General features: G+C 41.5%; 3 protein-coding genes across 3 annotated transcripts; all 3 read left to right on the plus strand.

The window, feature by feature from the left end:
• The first annotated feature begins 7332 nt into the window (after positions 1-7332).
• On the plus strand, positions 7333-8494 carry LOC118763834 (venom allergen 5-like). Its single transcript, XM_036503684.1, is given in 1 exon segment — positions 7333-8494. A coding segment is annotated over 1 exon segment (915 nt). The 5' UTR covers positions 7333-7558; the 3' UTR covers positions 8474-8494.
• A 4689-nt stretch (positions 8495-13183) lies between these two features.
• On the plus strand, positions 13184-13950 carry LOC115217222 (calcineurin subunit B type 1-like). Its single transcript, XM_036509719.1, has one exon. It carries the CDS (start codon positions 13319-13321, stop codon positions 13823-13825), a length of 507 nt encoding a protein of 168 aa, XP_036365612.1. The 5' UTR covers positions 13184-13318; the 3' UTR covers positions 13826-13950.
• Positions 13951-20088: 6138 nt separating this feature from the next.
• On the plus strand, positions 20089-20766 carry LOC115220300 (calcineurin subunit B type 1-like). Its single transcript, XM_036509724.1, has one exon. The coding sequence runs from the start codon at positions 20237-20239 to the stop codon at positions 20744-20746; it is 510 nt and encodes a 169-aa protein (XP_036365617.1). The 5' UTR covers positions 20089-20236; the 3' UTR covers positions 20747-20766.
• Positions 20767-26697: the final 5931 nt, after the last annotated feature.

Here is a 26697-nt window from a genome sequence, read left to right on the forward strand (position 1 = left end):
TTTAGCTTTTTCGGAGGCTTGCCACTTGTAAAGATAAATCTATATCATTTCAGGAGAAAGGTATAATTTACAGAATCGTGGAATAAATTAACAGAACGCAAAACGGAAAATAGACGATGAAAGCAACATTAACATGTAGCACATGTTTCGTTATTGCAGTATAATTCATAGAGTGGTTTATCTCACTAAGATGGGGTTTTATTTAAACACGCACACGCACACACACACACACACACACATACACGCGCGCGCGCACACACACACGCACATACATACATACATACATACATACATACATACATACATACATATGCCTACAGAGAGGGAGAGAAAGACAGCGAAAGTGATAGAAAGATAAATAGATAGACAGATAGATAGATAGATGGATAGATAGATAGATAGATAGATAGATGGATAGATAGATAGATAGATAGATAGATAGATAGATAGATAGATAGATAGATAGATAGATAGATAGATAGATAGATAGGTGTGTAGACTGGTTGGTTGGAAGGAAAGATACGAATCTCCATTCTTTCTGTTTCCCTCTCACTTTCTCTCTCTCTCCCTCTCACTCGCTCTCTAACTCCTCCTCTCCCTTTCTGTATAATAGCACACACACATATCCACGTTATTCTTATCAACATGACAACAGTATTATGTCTGTTTTTGTCTGTGTATGTAGGGAAAATGTATTTATACAAACACGACTTTCTCAACACGGCAGCTAAAAGTTCAATGTCAAAGCTACCACTTTTGGAAAAAGATATTTCTTATTTGAAATAACTGTATCTTAACTAAATGTCTTTGATGATTTTGTTGAGAAATGTGTGCTCATAACTCCACCCCCACATAAAGATAATACTATTTTAATGTTTGTGTGTGTATCTAACTGTGAGTGGAAACGCGTCATTTTACATAAAGAGAAATGTAGGAGAGATGGATGGATACATAGATAGAAAAGTTTACATTTGACGGATATTTGTCCTCATCTTGTTTGTTGTTAGCACAACGTTTCGGCTGATCACCCCGGCCTTCATCAGATGTCTTCGGGAAATTTCGAACCTGGGTTCTCATTCCTAAGGTATTTTTCGATGTTATTATTATTATTATTATTATTATTGTTGTTTTTGTTGTTGCTGCTGTTGTTGTTGTTGTTATCATTATTATTATTATCATTATCATCTTCATTATCATTATTCAGGTCACTGCTTGGAATCGAACTCGGATTCTTGGGGTTAGTAGCCCGCGCTCTTAACCAATACGCCATATGCCCAGGTTCGAAATTTCCCCAAGACACCTGATGAAGGCTGGAGGGTATATCAGCCAAACGTTGTCAAACAAGATGAGGACAAATATCCGTCAAATGTAAATAATCTAAATAACTCCACATCTCTTTAATAAAGAACTGTAAGATAGAATAGTGTTGAGAAAAATGTGTGTATACATACACGCGCGCGCTCCCACCGCACACACACACGCACACACACACACACACACATACAAACACACATACACATACATACCCACAAAGGGAGAGGGGGGATAAGCTGCGAAGCAAAGTGCGAGTTGTGTTACAGACGAACAGACTTCACAAAAAAGATAGTAATGGTTTCAAAATGGCCGTTTAATCTGAAAAGCAAATTTTATAAACTGCAACAGTCATCTTAAAAGCTGTGAGAGAGCTAACATCTGTTGTTTGGACTTCTGGAAATATAAGGATTTCCCAAATGTTTGTTACGCTACAGTCAATGGTTAACAGGGCGGTGCGATGATTATTTAATACACCAAAGACATTTAACTACTGATAGTATAAAATTTTTACAGTAAAAGGATTTATCTAAATTTTAAGTTGAATCCAGTGTTATCCATATTTAGTTGACTCCAGTATCGTTTCATATTTGTTGGGTGGTAAATAATAAAGTGAGAGCTTTAACGTGGCTAATTTCACTCTAAAGATTATCTACGGACGTTTTTTCTGCAAGTTATAAGAATTTAGAAACTTCGTGAGATATGAAGCTAATTATTTTTAACCGAGCTGCAAGGAGATAAACTTATAAATAGCATGTAATTTTTGACAAAATATTTCTTGGATGGAAAAATAGTTGAAAGCTAGCCTTCATCCAACAAAATTTCAGAGCATTATTGGCAGACAGCAATGAGAAATTCAAGAAATGTTTGATGAGCAAAGCCACAAAAAAGATTTCAATATGCATGTAAAAATAGATATAGACAATGGTTATTTGTAAGACAGAAAATGAAGCAAATATAAAGATAGATAGACAGCAGTTTGGTCAAGAAAATAGAAAAAGAAACTTCAAGTATTTAAGCCAAATAATATAACAAGAAGATCGCTGTGTAGAAGACTTTACTGAAAGTATAAATAACATTAAAAAGAGCATTTATAAGACTGGAAAAGATCTCCACCTCCAAAAAACATAATACTGCACGTAAAACTGAGGCTAGTAAACTGTGAAATTATACTAATTGTCCTCTGCAGGGAAGAAATTTGGACAATATATAGAGCAAAGAAAAAGAAGAAAGATGCCTCACAGATCTGATATGTTCTCAGATTTGGCAGAATAACCTGAAAAGAGAGGGAAACAAATGCTGCAGTTTTAGAAAAGATGAAAGTATAAACACACCTTCAGTCGAGAATCAAAGTCCAAAAAGCTATTTTATGTTGTACAATGTACCATAAGTCATTGCCCAAGGCTATCTTGAGTGAAATGAAAAGTAGAGGCCGTCAAAGACGTTTGTGAATTGCTGAAATCCAAGAACAGACCAAAAGTATAGGCCTGAATGATGCGTGCAAATTGCTCAACACAGAGAAAATTAGTTTTGGGGTGCCGACGTCGCGACAAAGAAGAGATTATGGTTGATGGCTAATGATGCAACATTTTGTGAGACACATTCACATTATAATCAGAGGCCATTTCAACATCAAGACAAGTTTTCTAAATTATTCGATACCTGTAGAATGGAATCTATAACAAATGTAGCTACGTGACCATCTCTGGAATACAGGATTACGTGAGTGCATTTAAAAGATTTTGCTTGACATTTTAAAATTTAAAACACTCTAATAACAATAACCATTTCAATATCATTATTTCTAAAGAACAGCAATATAAAATGGAATTTTATTAAAGCTATTACGGGAAATATTCTGCTTCTGAAGAACGTTGCAGTATATTCTACAAGTAAAAGAATCGGCAATTTTGGAGAGATTATGCATTTAATTTAGACAGCTTTACAACTTACTGCAGCTATTATTACAGAGTATTACAGTTTGTGATGGGATTGTGCGAAGACTTTCCTCAATATCCTAATAACTGTAAACATAACTCCGGCCATACGGCATGTTTACCAAGGTCGCTAAACTTGATAGAGTCATTGGAAGTGGATAAATTTGATAAGAGATTGATTCTGTTTTTGCATAACAAATATCGGGGAGATATTAAACCTGGAGTCTGTGCTATGTTTCGATTGAAATGGGATGCGGAACTTGCCTTTCTTGCACTGAAATGGGTAAACTATTGTGAATATGAGAAAAGTAAGAGAGAAAATAATAATGTACCCGGCAAATATAGTTTAGTCCCAAAACAAAAGGCTTAGCATACACTTCTTGGGCTTCAGTGGTGCACGCATGGCATTCCGAAATAGAATCATTTAATTATTCTAATCCAGAAGACGATGGCGCAGATTCATATAGAAATATGGTTCGTAGCACCACTCTCCTCGTCGGATGCGCAGCGTCGGTATGTTCCAATGTAGGGATGCTTCATGTTCGCAACTATGCCCCCGTGGAAGATACAAAAGCCCCTGTTTATAAAAAATGTTACGGACCCTATAAAACAAAGAATTGTGGTGACGAGATTTGTTACAATGGTGGCTATCTGTATCCTAGTAACTGTTCATGTATATGTTTAGACTTTGTTCATATAACTGGTCACCATTGCGAACTGAACTGTTCATATTCTGATCCAATTGACCCTTGCACAACAATAAACATATCACTATGTGCAAATAAAGAGACAAAATATAAATGTCCCTGGTTGTGCCATCAATGTGGCATCAATTACTCTTCGAGGGATATTAATCTTGACTCCTTTGTCCTTGTACATATACTAATATTAATATACATAATTTTGTTCATGTAAGATGGTCTTTCATTCTGCAGTTTGTGTATATTGGTGAGGAATTGACATCGTTCCATTTTATATGTCTGCAATGACATTCATGTTCCACTCTTCCGTCATCCATAAAATAATTGAAACCTATAAAGAAGAGAAAGAAACGGAAATGTTATATAATAAATACTAGACGTATCGCCCGGCATTTCTCGGGTTTGTTTCGACCCTTTAGAATTGGAATTTTTGAAAAGTAAAAATTTTGCATTATGTAGCTTTTTATTCTCTGTAAGTGAACATTTTTCTGGTTGAAATACACCGAAAAATGGCGACACAGCAGTCAAAAAATCGTAAAAAGTAGGGATTTTCATAGAAAAAAAAGCACGTTTTTTATGTAAATAATTTTTGGTGCTAACATGGTCCGATTTGAATTTTTTCTTCTACGGAAAGAAGAGCAATCCTTTTTCTATCATACTTTCAGTTTTGGTCAACTTGTGCCGCAGGGTCTTGGAGGATATAGTGTTAGTTGAAGGCTACCAAACCTGCCGCACACAGACAACTTCAGCTTTATATAAAGAGATTAAGGATTGACTGTATTTCAGGCGATCGGGCTTCTAGCAGGTTGTTCACGTGACATGAAACTTACTTTGTTAATCGAAAAGTTTGTTTGTGTAGAGGATATCGATAATCGGTACGGGCGAAGAAAGAAAGAAAATTACTCCCACCAATTATCAGGATTTGTGACAAGGATTTGTCAGAAGGGGGATAATTACAGACATATTCCTTAAAGGAAACTTATATCAATTTTCATTGCAATTTATACATCAAATTAGGGATTGACAGTAATCTGTTATAATGCGAGATTACAATTTACAATTTATTTCCGTTAATATAAAGAGCTAAAACAATTATATCAGATCTTATATATCCGTCTCAAATCCCATCACACAACGTCAAATGTATGTTACATTTGGAAGTAACGAACGACGATACAGCCAAGGCGGTCAGCTGGCTGAATCGTTAGCACTCCGGGCGAAATGCTTAGCGGTATTTCGTCTGCCGTTACGTTCTGAGTTCAAATTCCGCCGAGGTCGACTTTGCCTTTCATCCTTTCGGGGTCGATAAATTAAGCACTAGTTACGCACTGGGGTCGATGTAATAGACTTAATCCGTTTGTCTCTCCCCTCTATGTTTAGCCCCTTATGGATAATAAGGAAACAGATACAGCCACATGCCTATAAAGTATGTACCGTTGTGGTTAGTGAATTTAATGTTGTAAATATGAATGGTTGTCGTATGAAGGCATAACTTGGTGTCATACTTATGAAAATGCATATTGTATGAACGAGTATCCTATGTAAACAACATTCCTTATACGACCAAATATATTGAGGGCTTATTAGGCTAAACTGTGTTTTAGTTTTTGTTTTAGCAGCACGATTCCGTCACCTTTCAGTTTATCTCTATCATTTGTTTTATACTCAACGTTAACTGGGGAATTTCTGAGGAAGATTCGGCGACAATTATGTTAATACCGTGCTTGACCTAGGGTAGCCATAAACATTGAGCGTGCTTTATCGGCGTATTTCTAGGAATATAGTCAACAGTTAAACATTAACTTATACACATATATATGTATACATATAGTGATGCAAACAGGGAAAATATAGCTCAAAATATGTATATATACATATTTTTAATAATATTTAGCAGAAGTAACAGAGTGACTCAAGGTCCAAGAGTTTCGTGCGTTGGCACTTTTCAAACTGGTAAGTTTGAGAAATGCCAACCACGGCTTTTGAGTCACTTTGTTGCGTCTACTAAATTTAAGTAAAAATACGCACACACATTTATATATACACACAGACACACTCACACACACACATATATATATATATATGTGTGTGTGTGTATGTATATATATATACATACATACATCATTAGCTGCGGAGGTCGTGGAAGAGACCCTGTGAGTCGTTTGCGACAAACCCCTCCAGAGATGGTGGCCTTCATAAAAAATACTGGTGATTCTGACACCTTATTACCACTTTCCTCTGTATGAGATCAGTGGATAAAAGAATTGAAGAAATCACGGCGTAAATGACGACGGAATTTCAGATGACATACTCTCGCCCGGGAGTGGGGGGGGGGTCCTGTGGGTAGCAGCACAGGCTCGATCGTCATTATTAGCCTGCCAGAGCAGAATGGATTAAGGCGATGAATACAGTTGTCATGGAATGTTACTTTTGGAGCAGACTCGTTAATGGTGAAAGGAAGCCCACTAGGACACATGAGGGTAAGACATCTTCAGAAAAAGCAGCTTAATTGGGGACAGCTAGGATCTTGAGATTGATACCTGGAGGTTATGTGTCGTGGAAATAGATAGAGTCTGTGCGACCTTTGACTGCAAGTTGCTGTTCATTCTTACAGAATGAAACGGAGTAAGTAAAATGGAGAGATCTAAAAAGTAAGATGCAGATAATGGTCCTTTCTACAATAGGCACAGGGCTTGAAATTTTGAGGGAGTAGAGACCTCAAGCCTCTACTGATGCTTCTTTTATCGACCCCGGAAGGAGGAAAGAGGTCGGCTTTGCCTTTCATTCTTTTTTTTTTGGGGGGGGTCGATAGAAAGAGTACAAGTAATCAACACGAATATTGTAGTTGAGGCTAATATTTCTCCGTAGACAAGTTCTAACTGAGAAAGATGTAGACTAAAAAGTGGTGGCGGCGGCTGTGTTAGTGGTGGTTGTGGTGGCGGTCGTGGCGGTGGGGCTAGTGAATATGATTGCATTGGAGAGTTTCAACTGTTAGTAGCCTTTCTGGTGATATCATTAAATAGAATTAAATACCTCTCTTTTGGTAAAACAGCTTCGAAGCAAACAGCTGTATTGTGTCGTACTTTGAATAATTCCTGTAAGTTTCTTAGATTTTCAATTTCTAACGTTCGTCGTTTCTTTCTTTCTTTCTTTTGCCTAATAACTTAATTCCCTTCATTTACACACGACATATTTGTTTCACCTGATCTGAAAAAGTATGATTTAATAATTCTTTGCAAACAAAATCTGGCGAGGAATCAAAATATTTTAAAGTTCTCCACAATTTATTTTTCTTGACTCTATCGAACGGTGATGAAGGAATTGGTGTAAATGTGTCGCAAAATGAACGCTGCTTGCTTCAATATAAAAAATATTTCTCTTGCACGAAGCAATGAATTTCGCGTGACCATCTTCAAATCCCGAATATAGCGTTGCCAATTTCACCAAGTTCAAATTTAAGTTAAACTTGAAAGATAAGTAAGAAAATATAAAAATAATATTTCGTTTCAGAATTCAGTAACAGCAGATGGTATTGTGGAATCTCACAATTACAGTAGGAAGAGAAATGTTTTCTGAACAAAGGAACTTTCGGAAAATTTGAAAATAAAAATGGGGTTGGCGACAATGTATTTTGGTTATTTCATTTTACTGTTGATGTTCCATAGCAGCCTTTCGGAAGTATATTGCCCCAAGAAATTTCGGAATAAAAAAAGTCACACAGCATGTTTAGAAAAGTCGCCTATGTTGAAGGAATCACTGACTGTCACTGCTGTGCAGAAGTCTATTCTAATCGCTTTGCACAATAGTATTCGAGCCAAAGTTCAACCACCAGCCTGTAATATGTTCAGAATGCACTGGGATAATGAATAGGCCTATATAGCACAGAAATGGTCCGATAATTGTGTGCAGAAACATGATGAAATTCTAAACAGAAATATACCTTTGAAATATAATGTTGGTCAAAATATAGCTGCAAAATTTTCCAAATGGTATGATGTCATAAATTATTGGCGTTCTGAAGGCAAGGATTTTAAATATGGTAAAATTCATTTGAAGAATACAACATACTACACACAGTTAGTGTGGGCGACATCAATTTTATTTGGTTGTGGTGCCTCTCTTTGCTCGAATATTGGCACGTTCTATGTTTGTAATTATGCTCCTGCAGATAACATAATCGGGGAAGAACCATACAAACGCTGCGATAAAAGGAGAAATTTGAAGGATTGTGGTCATAATCCTTGTTACAATTTCGGAATTCTTAATATCGAAGACTGTTCTTGTAGTTGCTATGAACAAAGCCATACGTATGGCCTTAATTGTTTACTAAACTGTTCGTTTTCTGACATCAGTATTCAATGCAAGAGAAGACCCGTGGATTATTGTCATTACGCCCATCTTCGCCCTTCGTGTCCCTGGCTCTGCAAAGAATGCAACATTGCATCTTGGTCTCAAAGAACTAATTGGTTCCTTCTTTTCGTTGTACAAATATTTATTCCGGGTCTAAAAATGTGTACACATTAATATTATCATAAGATCTAAATTTCCAAAGCCATAAATTCAGCAGCACGAATCAATGTAAACAATTAAAATCTTACATCTTTCACAATCATAATATAGTTTCATCAATATGAAGTTTTTAATGGAGCTTAAAATGTTTAGAGAAACGAAAATTAAACTTATCTTAATTATCTCACCAGCATCATATTTCAAAGTGAATAGAAATTTGAAAAAGCATTTTCCCCCCTGTTTAAATTCTTCTTCTTCTTCTTCTTCTTCTTCTTCTTCTTCTGCTTCTTCTTCTTCTTCTTCTTCGTCTCCTTCTCCTCCTCCTCCTCATCCTTCTTCTGCTTCTTCTTCTGCTTCTTCTTCTTCTTCTTCTTCTTCTGCTTCTTCTTCTTCTTCTTCTGCTTCTTCTTCTTCTCATTCTTCTTCTTCTTCTTCTTCTTCTTCTTCTTCTTCTTCTTCTTCTTCTTCTTCTTCTTCTTCTTCTTCTCCTTCTTCTTCTTCTTCGTCTTCTTCTTCTTCTTCTTCTTCTTCTTCTTCTCTCTCTCTATCTATCTATCTATATCTATCTATCTATCTATCTATCTATATCTATCTATCTATATCTATCTATCTATCTATCTATCTATCTGTCTGTCTGTCTGTCTATCTATCTATCTATCTATCTATCTATCTATCTATCTATCTATCTATCTATCTATCTATCTATCTATCTTTCTTTCTTTCTTTCTTTCTATCTATCCTTCTATCTCTCTTACTCCTCTCTCTATTCATATCGAAATTTTTACCGAACTTATATAATTCATGTAACAACTACAATTTTGTTACCCTATTGGTAATTAATCTCTTTAATTGAGATGTCGCCGTTAACGCAGAAAACACTCAGCAATACTCCAAAAGTAAAAATACACTTAAATCCTATATCAAAAAAAGGTTTTACATTTAATACACACAATGCTAAATGCAATAGAGAAAAACAACATGAAACAATAAAATAATAACATCTTTAATGTCGGAATACGAGGATGGAGATGGCGGGATAATTGCTGTCCAGCTAGAAGCTTCCAATAAATAATGTAGCGTAAGATTTCGAAGTTAGTAAAGAGTGAAAGAAAATGGATTCAATCAGTTCCAAAACATTCTTTGCATCTTCAAACACATTAAGAAATGTGAAAGAGAAGTTGATATCAAAAAATAAATAGAAGGTTGATGAAATAACAGTAGAGACATTAAGCAGGATGAAACTTTAAACTAAATTAGGCGGTTCGGCAACACGGGAACGATAGAATAACTATCAGGCTGAACACAAAAACAAGTACTGGAGTAGATTCATAGAATTTGGCAAGGATGCAAGAATGAGTAGATGAGAATATCTGTCCATTTGTGTTCAATTCTGGAACATTCCATTCAAACTACTTGTGTATGTGTGCGTGTATATATATACATATAAATATATATATATATATATATATATATATATATATATATATATATATATATATAATTTTAACAAAGCTGTCCGACGAACAGGAACGTGAAACTCCGAGTAACAGGTTTTGTTGAATTTCTGCTGCTTTTAAATAAAGTATATATATATATATATATATATAATATAATATATATATATTATATATATATATATATATATATATATATATATATATATAATATATATATATATATATATATATATATCTATATATATATATATATATATATATATATATATATAGGCGTAGGAGTGGCTGTGTGGTAAGTAGCTTGCTTACCAACCACATGGTTCCGGGTTCAGTCCCACTGCGTAGCACCTTGGGCAAGTGTCTTCTACTATAGCCTCGGCCCGATCAAAGCCTTTTGAGTGGATTTGGTAGACGGAAACTGAAAGAAGTCCGACGTATATATGTATGTGTGTGTATATGTTTGTGTGTCTGTGTTTGTCCCCCCCCCACATCGCTTGACAACCGATGACGGTGTGTTTACGCCCCTACAACTTAGCCGTTCGGTAAAAGAGACCGATAGAATAAGTCTACTTTAAGTTTCATAGGGTCTTTAATATTAGTTTTTTCTGTGAGATTTGCACCATTCTACACTCATTCATATACTTCTCTCTTTTATATATATGTCTGTGTGTGTGTGTATGTGTATTGTGTGTATGTGTATATATATATATATAATATAATATATATATATATATATATATAATATATATAAATATATATATATATATATATATATATATATATATATATATATGTGGATACACACACACAGGAGCAAATACCTTTCGACTTATTTACTTATTTTAAAGCATGGTTGAGTCCATAAATAGAATTTGACTACACCTCCATTTAGAGCAGAGTTTAAGCTATCTTTTCGTGGAAGAAGGTTTATCCAGATAAAAATTGCTGCAGCTCGGCTGGGATGTTACCCCACTCTTCATATTCACCAGATATTGCTCCTTCGGATTTCCACTTATTCAGGTCTCTGCAGAATAGTCTTAATGGTGAAAATTTGAATTCCTTGGATGTCGTAAAATGATACCTTGATGAATTCTTTGCCATGAAACCACCTCAATGCTGGGAAGCGGATGTTTTCAAGTTAAATGTAAGATGGAGACGCATTGTGCAACAAAATGGTTCATATTTGGTTGATTAAAAATGTAATGGCAAGTATTTATTGACCTTTTTCTCTCCTTTCAAAATCGGCACGAACTTTCTGGACAACTCAATATATATATATAGTGGCTGCTTTCTCGTACGCGAGAAAGAATCATTGAAATGAGACTTTGATAATGCAATGTGAGGCCCTTATTTTATAGCAAAATGCACAGTTCTGCTGGCTGCCAGAAGGATCAAGTGCCACCGTATAAAGTCTTTAGACTTGTCTTCTTAATCTTCCAACTGAACGGCACATCTTTCCACAGGTTATATATGTTCTGCTGCCAACAACAGCTGTGTCATAATTTACAAGGGGTTGATTCTCGAGGCCGCTTTCATGGCTGACCAGGCTTAAGTATTGTTTCCTACAAATCACACATCCAATAGTCCTTTGTATAATATCTAGAGAATATGCAGGAATGAAAATGCAAGAATGAAAACCCGAAGGATGAGGCTACGAGACCTCCAGCAAGTTACTCCATCTATAAAGCCGCTTGGGTTCGAGATGAATCCATCGAATTCGGAGGTGCTCAATGTGAGCGATAGCGAGGCTGGATTTCGAGACGTCATACGCATCTTCCAATCAATCTTGACGAGGGCTCAGCTGACACCTAAAGACCCTGTCTGCATCCTTAGCGCCCCAATCGCCGTGAAAGCCATTTCGGAGTGCCTGGAGGCAAGGCTGCTGACTTGTTCAGGATGACCGAGAGATTGGTGTCGCATTGAAACCCATCCGGAACACTTCCTCGTGAGGAATCGCTTTTCTCTGCCAAGATTTCTTTTCTCGCTGTGCAATGCGCCATGTCCCCCAGACAGAGACCACCTCAGTAACTTCTATTACTCCATCCATCTCTGTGTCGAACAGTTTTCGAAGCGCCGGCTGCCAACAGGACGAACTGCCGATTTCATTCGTTGGCCATGTTCTGCAATTTGCAGTGGAACAGACTCAGCCGGATTATCTCTCCACGGTCTACTCCATCCACATCCTCCATCGCGAGATATTCCATGGCTAAGCCGTACCTCATGTGGTCCAGGTACCCGAATCAGCCCTTGCCGTTTGGACCGATGTTGGGGTCGCCGTCCCCCAGCATATGTCCAGCGCAACTGTGGAGGCATCCGGTGCAACTCCGCCCTCGAGCAACTAAAATCATCTCTTGAACAGCTCAACGTTGACTCCATCTGTTTTGCCTCGCAGCCAAATATCGGTACATGGCTCAGTTCGGTGCCTTCCACATTTACCTGTACCCTTCTAGATTGTGAGTGCATCCGTATGGGGGTGGCCCAACGCCGCGGTCTCTGCGTGTGCAAGCCATACAAATGTCGCTGCGGAGAAGTAGCAGACGAATTCAGCCCACATCGTTTATCCTCCAGCCTTAGAGCGAGTCGGTTCCCTGATTCGCCGCCGAGGTCGGTAAGCACCTCAACGTGATAACCCTTTTCCCATTCGAGGGAGGCAAATCCCTAGTATGGGACTCGACGTACAGTGAAATGTTCTCTGGTTCTAATCTTGCGTCATCTGCCGCAAACCCCAGTGTTGCCGCCCGTGACTCGAAAGAGCCAAAAATCAGTAGTTACAGAAGCCTAGCCGGCCATTACCAGTTTGAACCGGTTGCCGTCTAGATGTCCGGTGCTACCGATATCTTCCGCAAAATAGGGATAACAGCGGCCTCCTAAATAAGAAATGAGCCCCGGCAAAATAAAATGGTCGCTGTAGCGAGTTTCACTGGTCATTCTCCGCGGTCACTTCCTTGGGGCGCATCTGAGCGCCCCTTTTTTTCTAGAATATGTGGCCTCTCGCCTCTCCCACTTCAACTTCCGTTGTTTTCCCCCTTGTTTCTCTAATTTGTCTTTTTCTTTTTTTTCTTTCTTTTTATCTTTTTAAGTCGACAATTGAAATAAAGTTGATATTCGTGTTTTTCTGTTTGCTTCTGCTTCTGTCTTTCTATCCTCTTATTCTGTGATTCTTTCTTTCTTTATCCCTCTCTCTCTCTCTTTACGGATATATATATATATTTATGCATGTATGTCTCCGCGTCCATTATTTCTCTGTTGTTATTGTTCGAGCTATTGTACTAAAGGATTAAGATTAAATCGTTTGAGAACGCTGCAGGTTTGGAAAAATAAAATTGGCGAAGACAAGACGAACACGATAGATAACAAGCTTCAGTTCTTCACTCACAACAGCTTCAAGCATTTCCCTTCGAAGATGGGGAATGAAAGCTCGCTAGGTCTTTGCTCCAATTTTGATGCCGATGAAATAAAAAAATTGGGGAGAAAATTTCGAAAGCTAGATGTGGATAAATCTGGTTCACTGAGTATCGATGAACTTTCGTTTTTTCCAGAATCGCGAATGAATCCTTTAGTTCAAAGAGTAATCGATATATTTGACGCAGATGGAAATGGAGAAATAAATTTCAAAGAATTTATCGACGGCCTATCTCAGTTCAGTGTTAAAGGAGATAAGCAGACCAAATTGAGATTTGCATTTAATGTCTATGATATGGATAAAGACGGATTTATTTCCAATGCCGACCTTTACAAATCGCTGAAATTAATGGTTGGCGCGAATCTGGAAGATGTACAACTTCAACAAGTTGTGGATAAAACAATCATTTATTCTGATACTGATGGCGATGGTAAAATATCATTTGAAGAATTCTGTGCTGTGGTTAGTTCTATGGACGTGCACGAGACGATGGTCGTGCCGATATAGTAAGGTTGTTCTGGAATATGAAAACTATTAACTTGTACTTTCCATGAAAACACTATTGGCTCATTGTTATGTATATAAATATACATTTAACTATCCATAGATTTTGAATGTATATTCACACTGTCTCTGCGTCCAGCTCTTTCTTTGTCTATAATCATCGGTTACACTATCTCGACACGTTGCACTTACTCATTACGTTCACCTTTTCTGCTCTTCTACCCTATTCTCTCTCATATTCACAGGTAATTCACGCCTCTTTCTCTCTCTCTCTCACTCACTCACTCACTCACTCAATCTCTTTCTCACAGTCCTCACCTACGGACGGACACACACACACACGCACACACACACACACACACACACACACACATATATATATATATATATATATATATATATATATACGCATGCATACACTCCGACTATCACACACCTACACCATTCCTCTTGATACCTGCCACCAGGTGTACAGCCCCCCTGAGAAACACGTCTGCACTCTTCACCTCCAGCTTCCTTCCTCCCTCCCTCGTACATTTTTCTCCTCAAAGGCTTTCTCTTTCCACTGCATCCATACTACATCAATGACTTCCTTTCTTTTTTCTCTTTTATTTGTTTCCATCATAAGACCGAGGCCATACTGGAGCACCGTCTTCAAGAATGTTAGTCGAACGAATCGACCCCAGGATTATTTTTAGACCTGGCACTTATTCTGTCGGTCGCTTTGCTAAACTGCCTAGTTATGGGGACGCAAACGCACCAACACCGATTGCCAAAATGACATACATACACACATACATACGTACATACATATAGATATACAGTCATACACAGACATACGCGCGCGCGTACACACACACATTATATATACACATGACATTTGATTAAGACACTTGACCAAGGCACTTGACCACGGCTCTTCCCCAAGGTGGGCCTGAACCCGGAACCATGTGGTTGGGAAGCAAACATCTAACCACACAGCCACACATGCGCCTATACTTATTTCATATTCTAAGTTGAGCAATTATTTCTCTTTCCTTCATTATTTCATTTCAGATATTTTCTTTTCCAAAAGCATTCCAATTTCTCTCGGATTCTCTCATTCTAACTCTTTCCTTTTCCTTTCTTTTTAAATGTTTCCTGTGTTTTGTTTTACATTATCTTGTCTATCTATCTATCTATCTATCTATCTATCTATCTATCTATCTATCTATCTATCTATCTATCTATCTATCTATCTATCTATCTATCTATCTAGCTATCTATCTATCTATCTATCTATCTTAGCCATAGATATAAATAGAGTAGAGGGTGAGCTAGTTAAGAAGCTAGAAGAGGCAATTAGAAGCGGCATCGCATCCGACGTTTTGGCGGCGAGGTTGGCCCTCGACCAACACTTCAACGCCAAACACGAAGGGTGTGCTGTCAGAGCTAGGATGCGTGCTCTAAGGAACGAAGGTGTTGGAGCCGCGAGAGAGGCCCGGGTGGTAGAGGCGCAACAGGGCAACAAAGCCACCATTCGGTCTCTGGTAGATGGACAGGGGCGCGAATGCTCGAGCCAAGTAAAATGTGTGAGGCCTTTCAACAGCATTTTGCCCGACTGTTCGGGACGAGTGGCGGTCAAGAACGTAGGGTGGACTTCAGTGCCTACCTGCACAGCCTACCACGACTCTCGACAAGAGAGGCAGGGTGCTGCGAACGTGCCATCACGGCAGCGGAAGTGCAAGACGCGATGGCAGAATGCTCGAGGGACAAATCACCGGGTTTGGATGGTCAGCACTACGAGCTTTACAATTGTATGCCAGACTTGTTTGGAGATGTCTTGGCAGCGGTATACTGCAACTGGCAGCAAAACGGGAGCATTCCTGGTTTTGTGAGCCGAGGAGCCGTAACACTGCTGAAGAAAGATCTAAACAAGGGAAATGTAATAGATAAGTTTAGGCCCATCACTCTGCTTAATGCAGACTTGAAAATTTTGGCCATGGTGCTAGCCAAGAGGTTGGCGCTTGTCATCGAGAAACTGGTCGACAAGGCGCAAACATGCGCCGTGCCGGGCCGGACCATCCATGACAACCTCCACCTGATGCGCTACATCATAGACAGGGTAGTTAACGAACCTGGCATGGGTGGGGCGCTGATCAATTTGGATCAATCGAAAGCCTTCGATAGGGTGGACCATCGATACTTGGAGGCAGTCCTCAGAGCGGCTGGCTTCGGTTCCGTCTTCCGCGGCTGGATAGGCGCTTTGTACAGAGGCATCTGTTCGGTAATTTGCGTAAATGGACATCTATCGAGACATTTCGACATCGCACGTTCGGTCCGTCAGGGATGCCCCCTCTCGTCACTTCTATACGTATTGACTCTCGAGCCATTATTGCGGAAGCTGGCAACTTTGAGGGGCATCCCGCGAGAACTGGGATGCGGGATGAGCGTGTCTGCATACGCGGACGACGTCACCGTCATAGTGTCTGGTCACGAGCACATCGAGCAGGTCGGCGAGACACTGAAAAACTACGAAGAGGTGACAGGAGTGAAAATCAACCGGGAAATGTCAGTGGGCTTGCGACTAGGCACCTGGAGAAGCAAGCCCATGCCGTCCACCAGCGCCTCCGTCGTGGGACGCTGGACCGACGGCCCGGTCGAGTTGCTGGGGTCTGGTTCGGTCCGGACCTCCAAGTGGAGAAGAACTGGAACGAGACAACGGGTAGGGTGGTCACTCTCGCCCGGCAATGGGCCGAGAGGAAACTGTCCCTAAAAGGTCGGGCGGAGGTGGCGAACACGTACATCGCGTCCGTCATCTACAACCGCCTGACCGTCGTGCCTTTTCCCGACCCTACCATCACCAAACTAGAACGCATTCTCTTTCGCTTCTTGTGGAAAGGATGCGTCCCGATGGTCAGGCGATCCATTTGCTGTCAACATCCGTTAAAAGGAGGACTGGGCATGCCATGGTTGATGATGCGCAGACACCCGCTGAGACTGCGACATCTCAGGCTCTTCGTAGACGACGGTGAACAGGTGTGGTCGCCGTTTGTGAGGCACGCTTTCCCGCAGCCCGTCTCCATGACCGAACTGCAGTCGTGGATCAAAAAGAGGCCGAGGAAGGGCGATTGGCACCGCGAGTGTCGCGTTGCTCTCAAGCAACTCTGCCGTCCTGGGTCGACCTTGAGTGACTTCAACACAACTAAAGCATTCTATAGGGGATTAGTGGAGGGGAGGTACGATGACGAGCTCAGGGCGAACCTGGACGTCGACGAGGAGTACCTGACCCGCCTCTTCGGGACGACTTTCGGGCCAGGGCCCATGGACAACTTCCAGAGATCCCTGGCCAGGCAGTGCTACCGAGAAGCGCTACTCGTTCGGGATAAGCTCTACCGACACGGCTCGAGAAACACGGGGCCGACCTGCCCGAGATGCGGGCAGAGCGACGAAACCGTTCTGCACGCACTCGTGCAATGTCCAACAATTTCCGACCTGTGGGCTTATGTCGAACAACTGCTGTCACGTGTGGGCCGAATCGGTTTATCAGCTGAGTCTATCGTCAATATTGTCACGCCTCCTTCCTTCAAACGGGAGGGAAGAATGTATCTGGTGTATCTGGTGGATACAGAATGTATCTGGCGAAAGAATGTATCTGGTGGACGCGCCTGAAAGGATTGGAGACAAACACTTTCCTCTCTGGTCAATCTCTCATCAACTTCTTCAAGTACCACTTGAAAAGGAAAGTGAGAGTAGAGAGGCAAGTTTTGTCTAGCGAATGTTTTAAAAAAAGATGGGTGAATGTAGCAAGGATGGCACGTATGAATGACGAAGCCACCTTGAGTATAATCCTATGAACCTAGAAATTGAAAACAGAGGGTTACCCACTTGCAAACAAATGTGGTAACATACAACAATATTGACCGAGGTTACCGTGGTCTTTTTCGTAGGCTTTTCTTCCCACGGATAAACCTTACTTGCTTTCCCCTTTACACCATACATCATAACACTGTAATACACGATCCCTATTGATCGTTTTTTTTCCTCTTTCTCTTTTTCCCCCCTTTTTTCTTCTTTTTTTTCATTTCTCTTTCCTTTTGTTCCTTTTCCTTTTTTTTTAATTTTTTGTTCGTTTTTTCTTTTTTACGATCCCTTTTGATCGAAAACCTACGCCAACTTTTTTTGTTTCTTTCGTTCTTTTGGTTTTTTCATTCCCCCAAAAGAAAAGCTCTACCTTGTAACTTGTCCCATCTGTGTGCAGCCCTGTGTGGCCAATAAAGAAACATATCTATCTGTCTGTCTGTCTGACTGTCTATCTGTCTGTTTTATTAATCTATCAATTTCTCTCTTTCTCTCTCTCTCTCTTGCATTCTCTCTCTTCCACTCTATCTATCTATCTATCTCTCTCTCTCTCTCTCTATATATATATATATATATAATATATATATATATATATATATTTGTCTATCTATCTATCTATCTATCTATCTATCTATCTATCTATCTATCTATCTATCTATCTATCTATCTATCTATCTACCTATCTTCTGTCTCTCTCTCTCGGTCTAGCTGCCTGTTTGTCTACCTGTAAATTCGTCTATCTGTCTAATGACAACTCGATTTGTTGAGCTTATGACTCCGTAACGTTGCAGTTTGGCAAAACTCATTCGATAGAATATCTACCAGGCTGCAAAGAAAATAACACCTTGGGTCGGTTTTTTCGACTAAATTTCTTCAAAGTAGTGTCCTAGCATGGTCGCAGATAAATTCGTTTCAAATACCGATAAACAGCTCGCTGCATTAACTAGACGAAATAGCCGTTGCATTGAGACTGGCGGACATCTATGAAATTTAGAAACATGGGCGATAGATGCCTCTTGAAACAACATCATAAACTATATCGAAAACAAAAATGGAAACACCAACAAAATATTTAAATAAAAACTATACTGTGATAACAGTCAGCGAACATAGGAATAGAAAAACAATGAAATGCAAATTGGAATTACCAAATATCGTACTCAGAATTTGGCAAGGATGCATGGACGTGTAGATAATAAGGTCTGTTCAAAACTATGTGCATTCGAGTTCGATTCCGGAACATTCATCTCTAACTACTTGTACAAATATCTTCTTTTGAGCAGCGTGACCTTGCCTCTCTCCGTTTTGCATCGCAGCCAAACAGCGGCGCATAAGTTGGTTGCCTTCTACATCTATCTACCTGTACTCTTCCCGATGACGATTACATCTATAGCGGGTAGGTCTAACGCCTCGGTCTCCGAGTGAGCAGGGTGGTAGCAGACGAATTCGGCTCGCATAGTTTATCCTCCATTCTTAGAACCGCAGAGTCACCCGTTTCGCCGCCCCGAATGACTTCATCAGAAGGGACTTGGCACAGCTGGCTCCCATCTCAGCTTGAGATTGCAGGTCTCGACTGCGAGGACGGTAAGCACCTCAGCGTGATAACCCTCTTCCCATTCGAGGGAGGCAAATCCCTAGTCTAGGACTCGACGTACAGTGAAATGTTCTCTGGTTCTAATCTTGCGTCATCTGCCGCAAACCCCAGTGTTGCCGCCCGTGACTTGAAAGAGCCAAAAATCAGTAAGTACAGAAGCCTAGCCGGCCATTACCAGTTTGAACCGGTTGCCGTCTAGATGTCCGATGCCCTAGGTCTCCGTACTACCGATATCTTCCTCAAAATAGGGATAGTAGCGGTCCCTTAAATAAGAAATTCACCACGGCGAAATGAAATGGTTACTGTAGCGAGTTTCACTGGTCATTCTCCGCGGCAACACTGACGCGGTCATGCCCGTGAGGCGCAGATGCGCGCTCCACTTCTTCTTGCATGAGTGGTAACTCGTCCCTCCCACTCCAACTTCCGATCTTTCTCTAGTTTTTCTCTTTACGATTTTTCTTTCTCTTTAAGTCGGGAATTGAAATAAAACTTAATATCTTCCTGTCTGTCTGTGCGTCTGTTTGCCTTCCTGTCTGCAAGTCTGTCTCTTTCGCTTTCTCCCTTTCTTCCATACTCACTTTCTCTCTATCGCTTTCTCTCTCACTCCACCTATATATATATTGTGTGTCTGTGTTTGAGTCTATCTATCTATCTATCTATCTATCTATCTATCTATCTATCTATCTAGCTATCTCTCTCTCTCTCTTCTCTCTCTCTATATATATATATATATATATATATATATGAATATGTATACAAACACACAGCGCGCTGCCCGTAGCAGCGTCAAGTGTCGCCGTCTCCGCGTCTATCGTTTCTCTGTTGCTATAGTTCACAGTATTCTACTAAAAGGTTGAGATTAAATCGTTTGGGAACGCAGCAGGTTTGGAAAAATAAAATTGGAGAAAACAAGACGAACACGATAAATAACAAACTTCAGGTTCTTCACCCACAACAGCTTCAAGCATTTTCCTTCGAAGATGGGGAATGCAAGCTCATTAGACTTTTGCTCCAATTTTGATGCCGACGAAATCAAAAGATTGGGAAAAAGATTTCGGAAGTTGGATGTGGATAAATCTGGTTCACTGAGTCTCGATGAACTTTCGTTTTTTCCACAGTCGCGAAAGAATCCTTTAGTTCAAAGAGTAATCGATATATTTGACACAGATGGAAATGGAGAAATAAATTTCAAAGAATTTATTGACGGCCTTTCTCAGTTCAGTGTTAAAGGAAATAATGAGGCGAAATTGAGGTTTGCATTTAGTATCTACGATATTGATAAAGACGGATTTATTTCCAATGGCGATCTTTTCCAAACGCTGAAATTAATGGTTGGCCCGAATCTGGAAGATGTACAACTTCAACAAATTGTGGATAGAACAATCATTTATGCAGATACCGACGGGGATGGTAAAATATCATTCGAAGAATTCTGTGCTGTGGTTAGTACTATGGGCGTGCACGAGGCGATGGTCGTGAATGTAGTGTAAGAATGTTCTGGAATATGAAAACTATTGTACTTGCCATGAAAACACTGATGGCTCATTGTTATGTATATAAATATGCATTTAATTATCCATAGAGTTTGAATGTATATTCACACTGTCTCTGGGCCCAGCTCTTTCTTTGTCTTGCTCTTCTATCCTATTCTCTTTCATATTCACAGAGAATTCACTCCTCTTTCTCTCTCTCTCTCTCCGCCCTCCCTCACTTACTCAATCCTCTCTCTCTCTCTTTCTCTCCCTCTCTGTCCCCACGGAAGCACATATACTTACATACATACATACATATATATATATTATATATATATATATAGAGAGAGAGAGAGAGAGAGAGAGAGATTCAGATGAATATGCTACTTAAGTTAAAGGCACCAAAATTTTGCATGGTATTAACCATATAAATCAAAATAAGCAGCAAGTATATAAAATGAAGTAGCATGAAACAATTGTACTACTCTACCTTGGATATATTTGTTTCTTATTTTGACTATATATACATATATACATACATACACACACACAAACACGTCTGCACTCCTCACCTCGAATTTCCTTCCTTTCTCCCTCACATACAGTGGTGAGGGGACTCGGAACCCTTCCGATGTGTATATTCCAAATCCCCTTCACACTCCGTTCACCAGCGCGCATGTTTTGTTTTTCTTCGTATTCGTTTACTAATTGTTGTTTTACAGCCTCTTAAACTATTTTGTTTCGAGTTTTGTGAACGGGGTGTTCCCGTTGACTTTTCGGATCCTGTGAGTTTGATCGTGTGAATTTACCGTGTCGACTCCACCCCACCCCCCACACACACACCCGCCGCTACCCCCGTTCGGCAGGGCGCTTTATTGGGGGGGGGGATATTCGTTTAATACATGTTGTTTTACAACTATTATACAATTCTATTTTCATTTTGTGGCTGGGGTCAAAAGCTGGACGTTAACTCCCCCGCCGCCATACTATCTCCATGCTTTTCTCTCTTTTTTTTTCTCTTTTACTTGTTTCCATCAGCAGACCGAGGCCATACTGGAGCACCGTCTTCAAGGATTTCAGTCGAACGAATCGACCCCAGGACTTATTTTTAGGCCTGGCACTTACTCTTTCGGTCGCTTTGCCAAACCGCCTAGTTACGGGGACGTAAACACACGAACACCGATTGTCATGCATTGATGGGGGACAACATATACACAAAATGACATACATACATACATGTACACATTCACAGACACACACACAGAGACATACACACACATATATACATATCCACACACACATACGCACCACACGCACGCCACGCACACAGACACACACACACTCACACACAACACACACAATAATATATATAATATATATATATACAACACCACACACCACATATCTTATATATATATATATATATATATATATATATATATATATATATATATATAATATATATGTATATATATATATATACACACACACACATGACATTTGATTAAGACACTTGACCAAGGCACTCCCCGAGTTGGGCCTGAACCGGAACCGTGTGGTTGGGAAGCAAACATCTAACCACACAGCCACACACGCGCCTATACTTATTTCATATTCTAATTTGAGCAATTATTTCTCTTTCCTTCATTATTTCATTTCAGATATTTTCTTTTCCAAAACAATTCCAACTTCTCTCGGATTCTCTCATTCTATCTCTTTCCTTTTACTTTCTTTTTAAATGTTTCTTGTGTTTTGCTTTACATTGTCTTGTCTCTCTCTCTCTCTCTCTCTCTCTCTCTCTCTCTCTCTCTCATCTATATCTATCTATCTATCTATCTATCTATTTATCTATCTATCTATCTATCTATCTAATGGACATCTATCGAGACCTTTCGACATTGCACGTTCGGTCCGTCAGGGATGCCCCCTCTCGGCGCTTCTATACGTATTGACTCTTGAGCCACTACTGCGGAAGCTGGCGACTCTAAGGGGCATCCCGCGAGAATTGGGATGCGGGACGAGCGTGTCTGCATACGCGGACGACGTCACCGTCATAGTGTCTAGCCACGAGCACATCGAGCTGGTCGGCGAGACGCGACGAGACACTGAAAAACTACGAAGCGGTGACAGGAGCGAAAATCAACCGGGAAAGTCAGTGGGCTTGCGACTAGGCACCTGGAGAAGCAAGCCCATGCCGTCCACCAGCGCCTCCGTCGTGGGACGCTGGACGACGGCCCGGTTGAGTTGCACGGGGTCTGGTTGGTCCGGACCTCCAAGTGGAGAAGAACTGGAACGAGGATAACGAGTAGGGTGGTCACTCTCGCCCGGCAATGGGCCGAGAGGAAACTGTCCCTAAAAGGTCGAGCGGAGTGGCGAAACACGTACATCGCGTCCGTCATATCTACTACCGCCTGACCGTCGTACCTGTCCCGACCCTACCATCACCAAACTACAACGCATCCTCTTTCGCTTCTTGTGGAAAGGATGCGTCCCGATGGTCAGGCGATCCATTTGCTGTCAAACACCCGTTAAAAGGAGGGCTGGGCATGCCGTGGTGATGATGCGCAGACACGCGCTGAGACTGCGACATCTCTGGCTCTATGTAGACGACGGGTGAACAGGTGTGGTCGCCGTTTGTGAGGCACGCTTTCCGCAGCTCGTCTCCATGACCGAACTGCAGTCGTGGATCAAAAAGAGGCCGAGGAAGGGCGAATGGCACCCGCGTGTCGCGTTGCTCTCAAGCAACTCTGCCGTCCTGGGTCGACCTTAAGTGACTTCAACACAACCAAAGCATTCTATAGGGGTTTAGTGGAGGGGAGGTACGACGACGAGCTCGGGGCGAACCTGGACGTCGACGAGGAGTACCTGACCCGCCTGTTCGGGACGACTTTCGGGCCAGGGCCCATGGACAACTTCCAGAGATCCTGGCCTGGCAGTGCTACCGAGAAGCGCTACCGTTCGGGATAAGCTACTACAACACGGCTCGAGAAACACGGGGGCCGACCTGCCCGAGATGCGGTCAGAGCGACGGAAACCGTTCTGCACGCACTCGTTCAGTGTCCAAAATTTCCGACCTGTGGGCTTATGTCGAACAACTGCTGTCACGTGTGGGACGAGTCGGTTTATCAGCTGAGTCTATCGTCAATATTGTCACGCCTCCTTCCTTCAAACGGGAGGAAGAGCTATTTTCATCATCCTTGTGGCTATGGCGAAAGAATGTATCTGGTGGACGCGTCTGAAAGGATTGGAGACAAACACTTTCTCTCTGGTCAATCTCTCATCAACTTCTTCAAGTACCACTTGAAAAGGAAAGTGAGAGTAGAGAGGCAGTTTTGTCTAGCGAATGTTTAAAAAAAGATGGGTGAATTAGCAAGAATGGCACGTATGAATGACGAAGCCACCTTGAGCATAGTCCTATGAACCCAGAAATCGAAACAGAGAGTTGCTTATTTGCAAAAAAAAAAAAAAAAAAAGAAATATAAAATGTGACTTCATTGACCGAGGTTACCGTGGTCTTTTCCGCAGGCTTTTCTTTCACGGGTGTAAACCTCACCTGTCCTCCCCTTTACACTTCATATTGACATTTCTGTGATAACGATCCCTATTGATCATTTTTTTTTCCTCCCCCACCCCTTTTTTTTTTTTTTTTTTTTTTTTTAACCCCCCTTATTTTGTCCTCTTTCTCTCCTTTTACGATCCCTTTTGATCGAACCTCCCCCTTCCTTTTTTTTTTTTTTTTTTTTAATACCTTCAAAAGAAAAGCTCTACCTTGTAATTTGTTCTATCTGTGTGCAGCCCTGTGTGGCTAATAAAGAAACATATCTATCTATCAATCTATCTATCTATCTATCTATCTATCTATCTATCTATCTATCTATCTATCTATCTATCTATGGAGAAGAACTGGGGCGAGATAACGACTAGGGTGGCTACTCTCACCCAGAAATGGACTGAGAGAAAGCTATCCCTAAAAGGTCGGGCGGAGGTGGCGAACGCGTACATCGCATCCGTCATCGAGTATCGTCTGACCGTCGTGCCTTGTCCCGACCCTACCATCACCAAACTGGAAACGCATACTCTTCCGCTTCTTGGGAGGGAAACGTTCCGATGGTTAGGCGATCCATTTGCTGCCAACCACCCGCTAAATGGAGGGCTGGGGCATGCCGTGGTTGATGATGCGCAGACATGCGCTGAGCTGCGACATCTTCGGCGCTTCATAGACAACGGTGAACAGGGGTGCGTCGCTTTTGTGCGGGCGCGCTTTCCCGCAGCTCGTCTCCTTGGACGAACTACAGTCATGGATCAAGCAGAGACCGAGGCTAGGCGAATGGCACCGCGAGTGTCGCGTTGCTCTCAAGCAACTCTGCCGTCCGGGATCGAACTTGTGCGACTCCATCACAACAAAGGCATTCTATAGAGGATTAGTGGAGGGAGGTGCGACGACGACTCGGGCAGAGTCTGGGCGTCGACGAGGAACACCTGACCCCGCCTGTTCAGGGACAAACTTTCGGGCCGGGACCTATGAACAATCACCAAAGATCCCTGGCCTGGCAGTGCTATCGAGAAGCATTACCTGTTCGGGATAAGCTCTACAGACACGGTTCCAGACACACTGGACCGACTTGCCCGAGATGCGGTCAGAGCGACGAAACCGTTCTGCACGCACTCGTGCAATGTCCAACCATTTCCGACCTGTGGGCTTATGCCGAACGGCTGCTGCTGTTGTGGGACGAAATCCGCCTATCGGCCGAGTCTATCGTCAATTGCTCCGCCCCCCTTCCCTCAACCGGGGAGGCAAGGCAGTTTTCATCGTACTGGTGGCCATGGTGAAAGAATGTGTGTGGTGGACTCGAGCGAAAGGATTAGAGACAAACACTTACCTCTCTGGCCAATCGCTCATCAACTTTTTCAAGTACCACTTGAAAAGGAAGGTGAGAATGGAGAGGGAAGTTTTGTCTCGCGAAAGATTCAAAAAAAGATGGGTGTGAATGTTGCAAAGATGGTGCGTGCTAGTAACGAACCATTTTGAGCATGATCCTGTCGATCGTAAAAAAGAAGGAAAGAGAGCATTTTTGACCTCATGTGTTTATTTCCTCCCTGACTTGGGTTCCCGTGGTCTTTTCTGTAGGCTTTTCTTCCCCGGATGAACCCAATCTTGTTATATCAATGTTTACACCATTATTTCTGTGATACACGATTTTCCTTTTTTTTCCTTTTTTTTCCTCCTCTCGATCCCTTTTCATCGCAATCTTACATTTTTTATTTTTTTTCCACCCTCGAAAAGAAAAGCTCTGCATTTGTATTTGTCCCCTCTGTATTCAGCCCTGTGTGGCTAATAAAAGAAAGTTATCTATACGACGGTGAACAGGTGTGGTCACCGTTTGTGAGGCACGCTTTCCCGCAGCTCGTCTCCATGACCGAACTGCAGTCGTGGATCAAAAAGAGGTCGAGAAAGGGCGAATGGCACCGCGAGTGTCGCGTTGCTCTCAAGCAACTATGCCGTCCCGGGTCGACCTTGAGTGACTTCAACACAACCAAAACATTCTATAGGGGATTAGTGGAGGGGAGGTACGACGACGACCGCGGGGCGAACCTGGACATCGACGAGGAATACCTGACCCGCCTGTTCAGAACGACTTTCAGGCCAGGGCCCATGGACAACTTCCAGGGATCCCTGGCCTGGCAGTGCTACCGAGAAGCGCTACCCGTTCGTGTTAAGCTCTACAGACACGGCTCGAGAAACACTGGGCCGACCTGCCCGAGATACAGTCAGAGCGTTAAAACTGTTCTGCATGCACTCGTGCAGTGTCCAACAATTTCCGACCTGTGGGCTTATGTCGAACAACTGCTGTCACGTGTGGGACGAGTCGGTTTATCAGCCGAGTCTATCGTCAATATTATCACGCCTCCTTCCTTCAAACGGGAGGGAAGAGCTATTTTCATCATCCTTGTGGCTATGGCGAAAGAAT

This window comes from Octopus sinensis, linkage group LG1 (genome assembly GCF_006345805.1).
Source record: "Octopus sinensis linkage group LG1, ASM634580v1, whole genome shotgun sequence".
In the NCBI taxonomy this organism is placed as follows: Eukaryota; Metazoa; Mollusca; class Cephalopoda; order Octopoda; family Octopodidae; genus Octopus; species Octopus sinensis.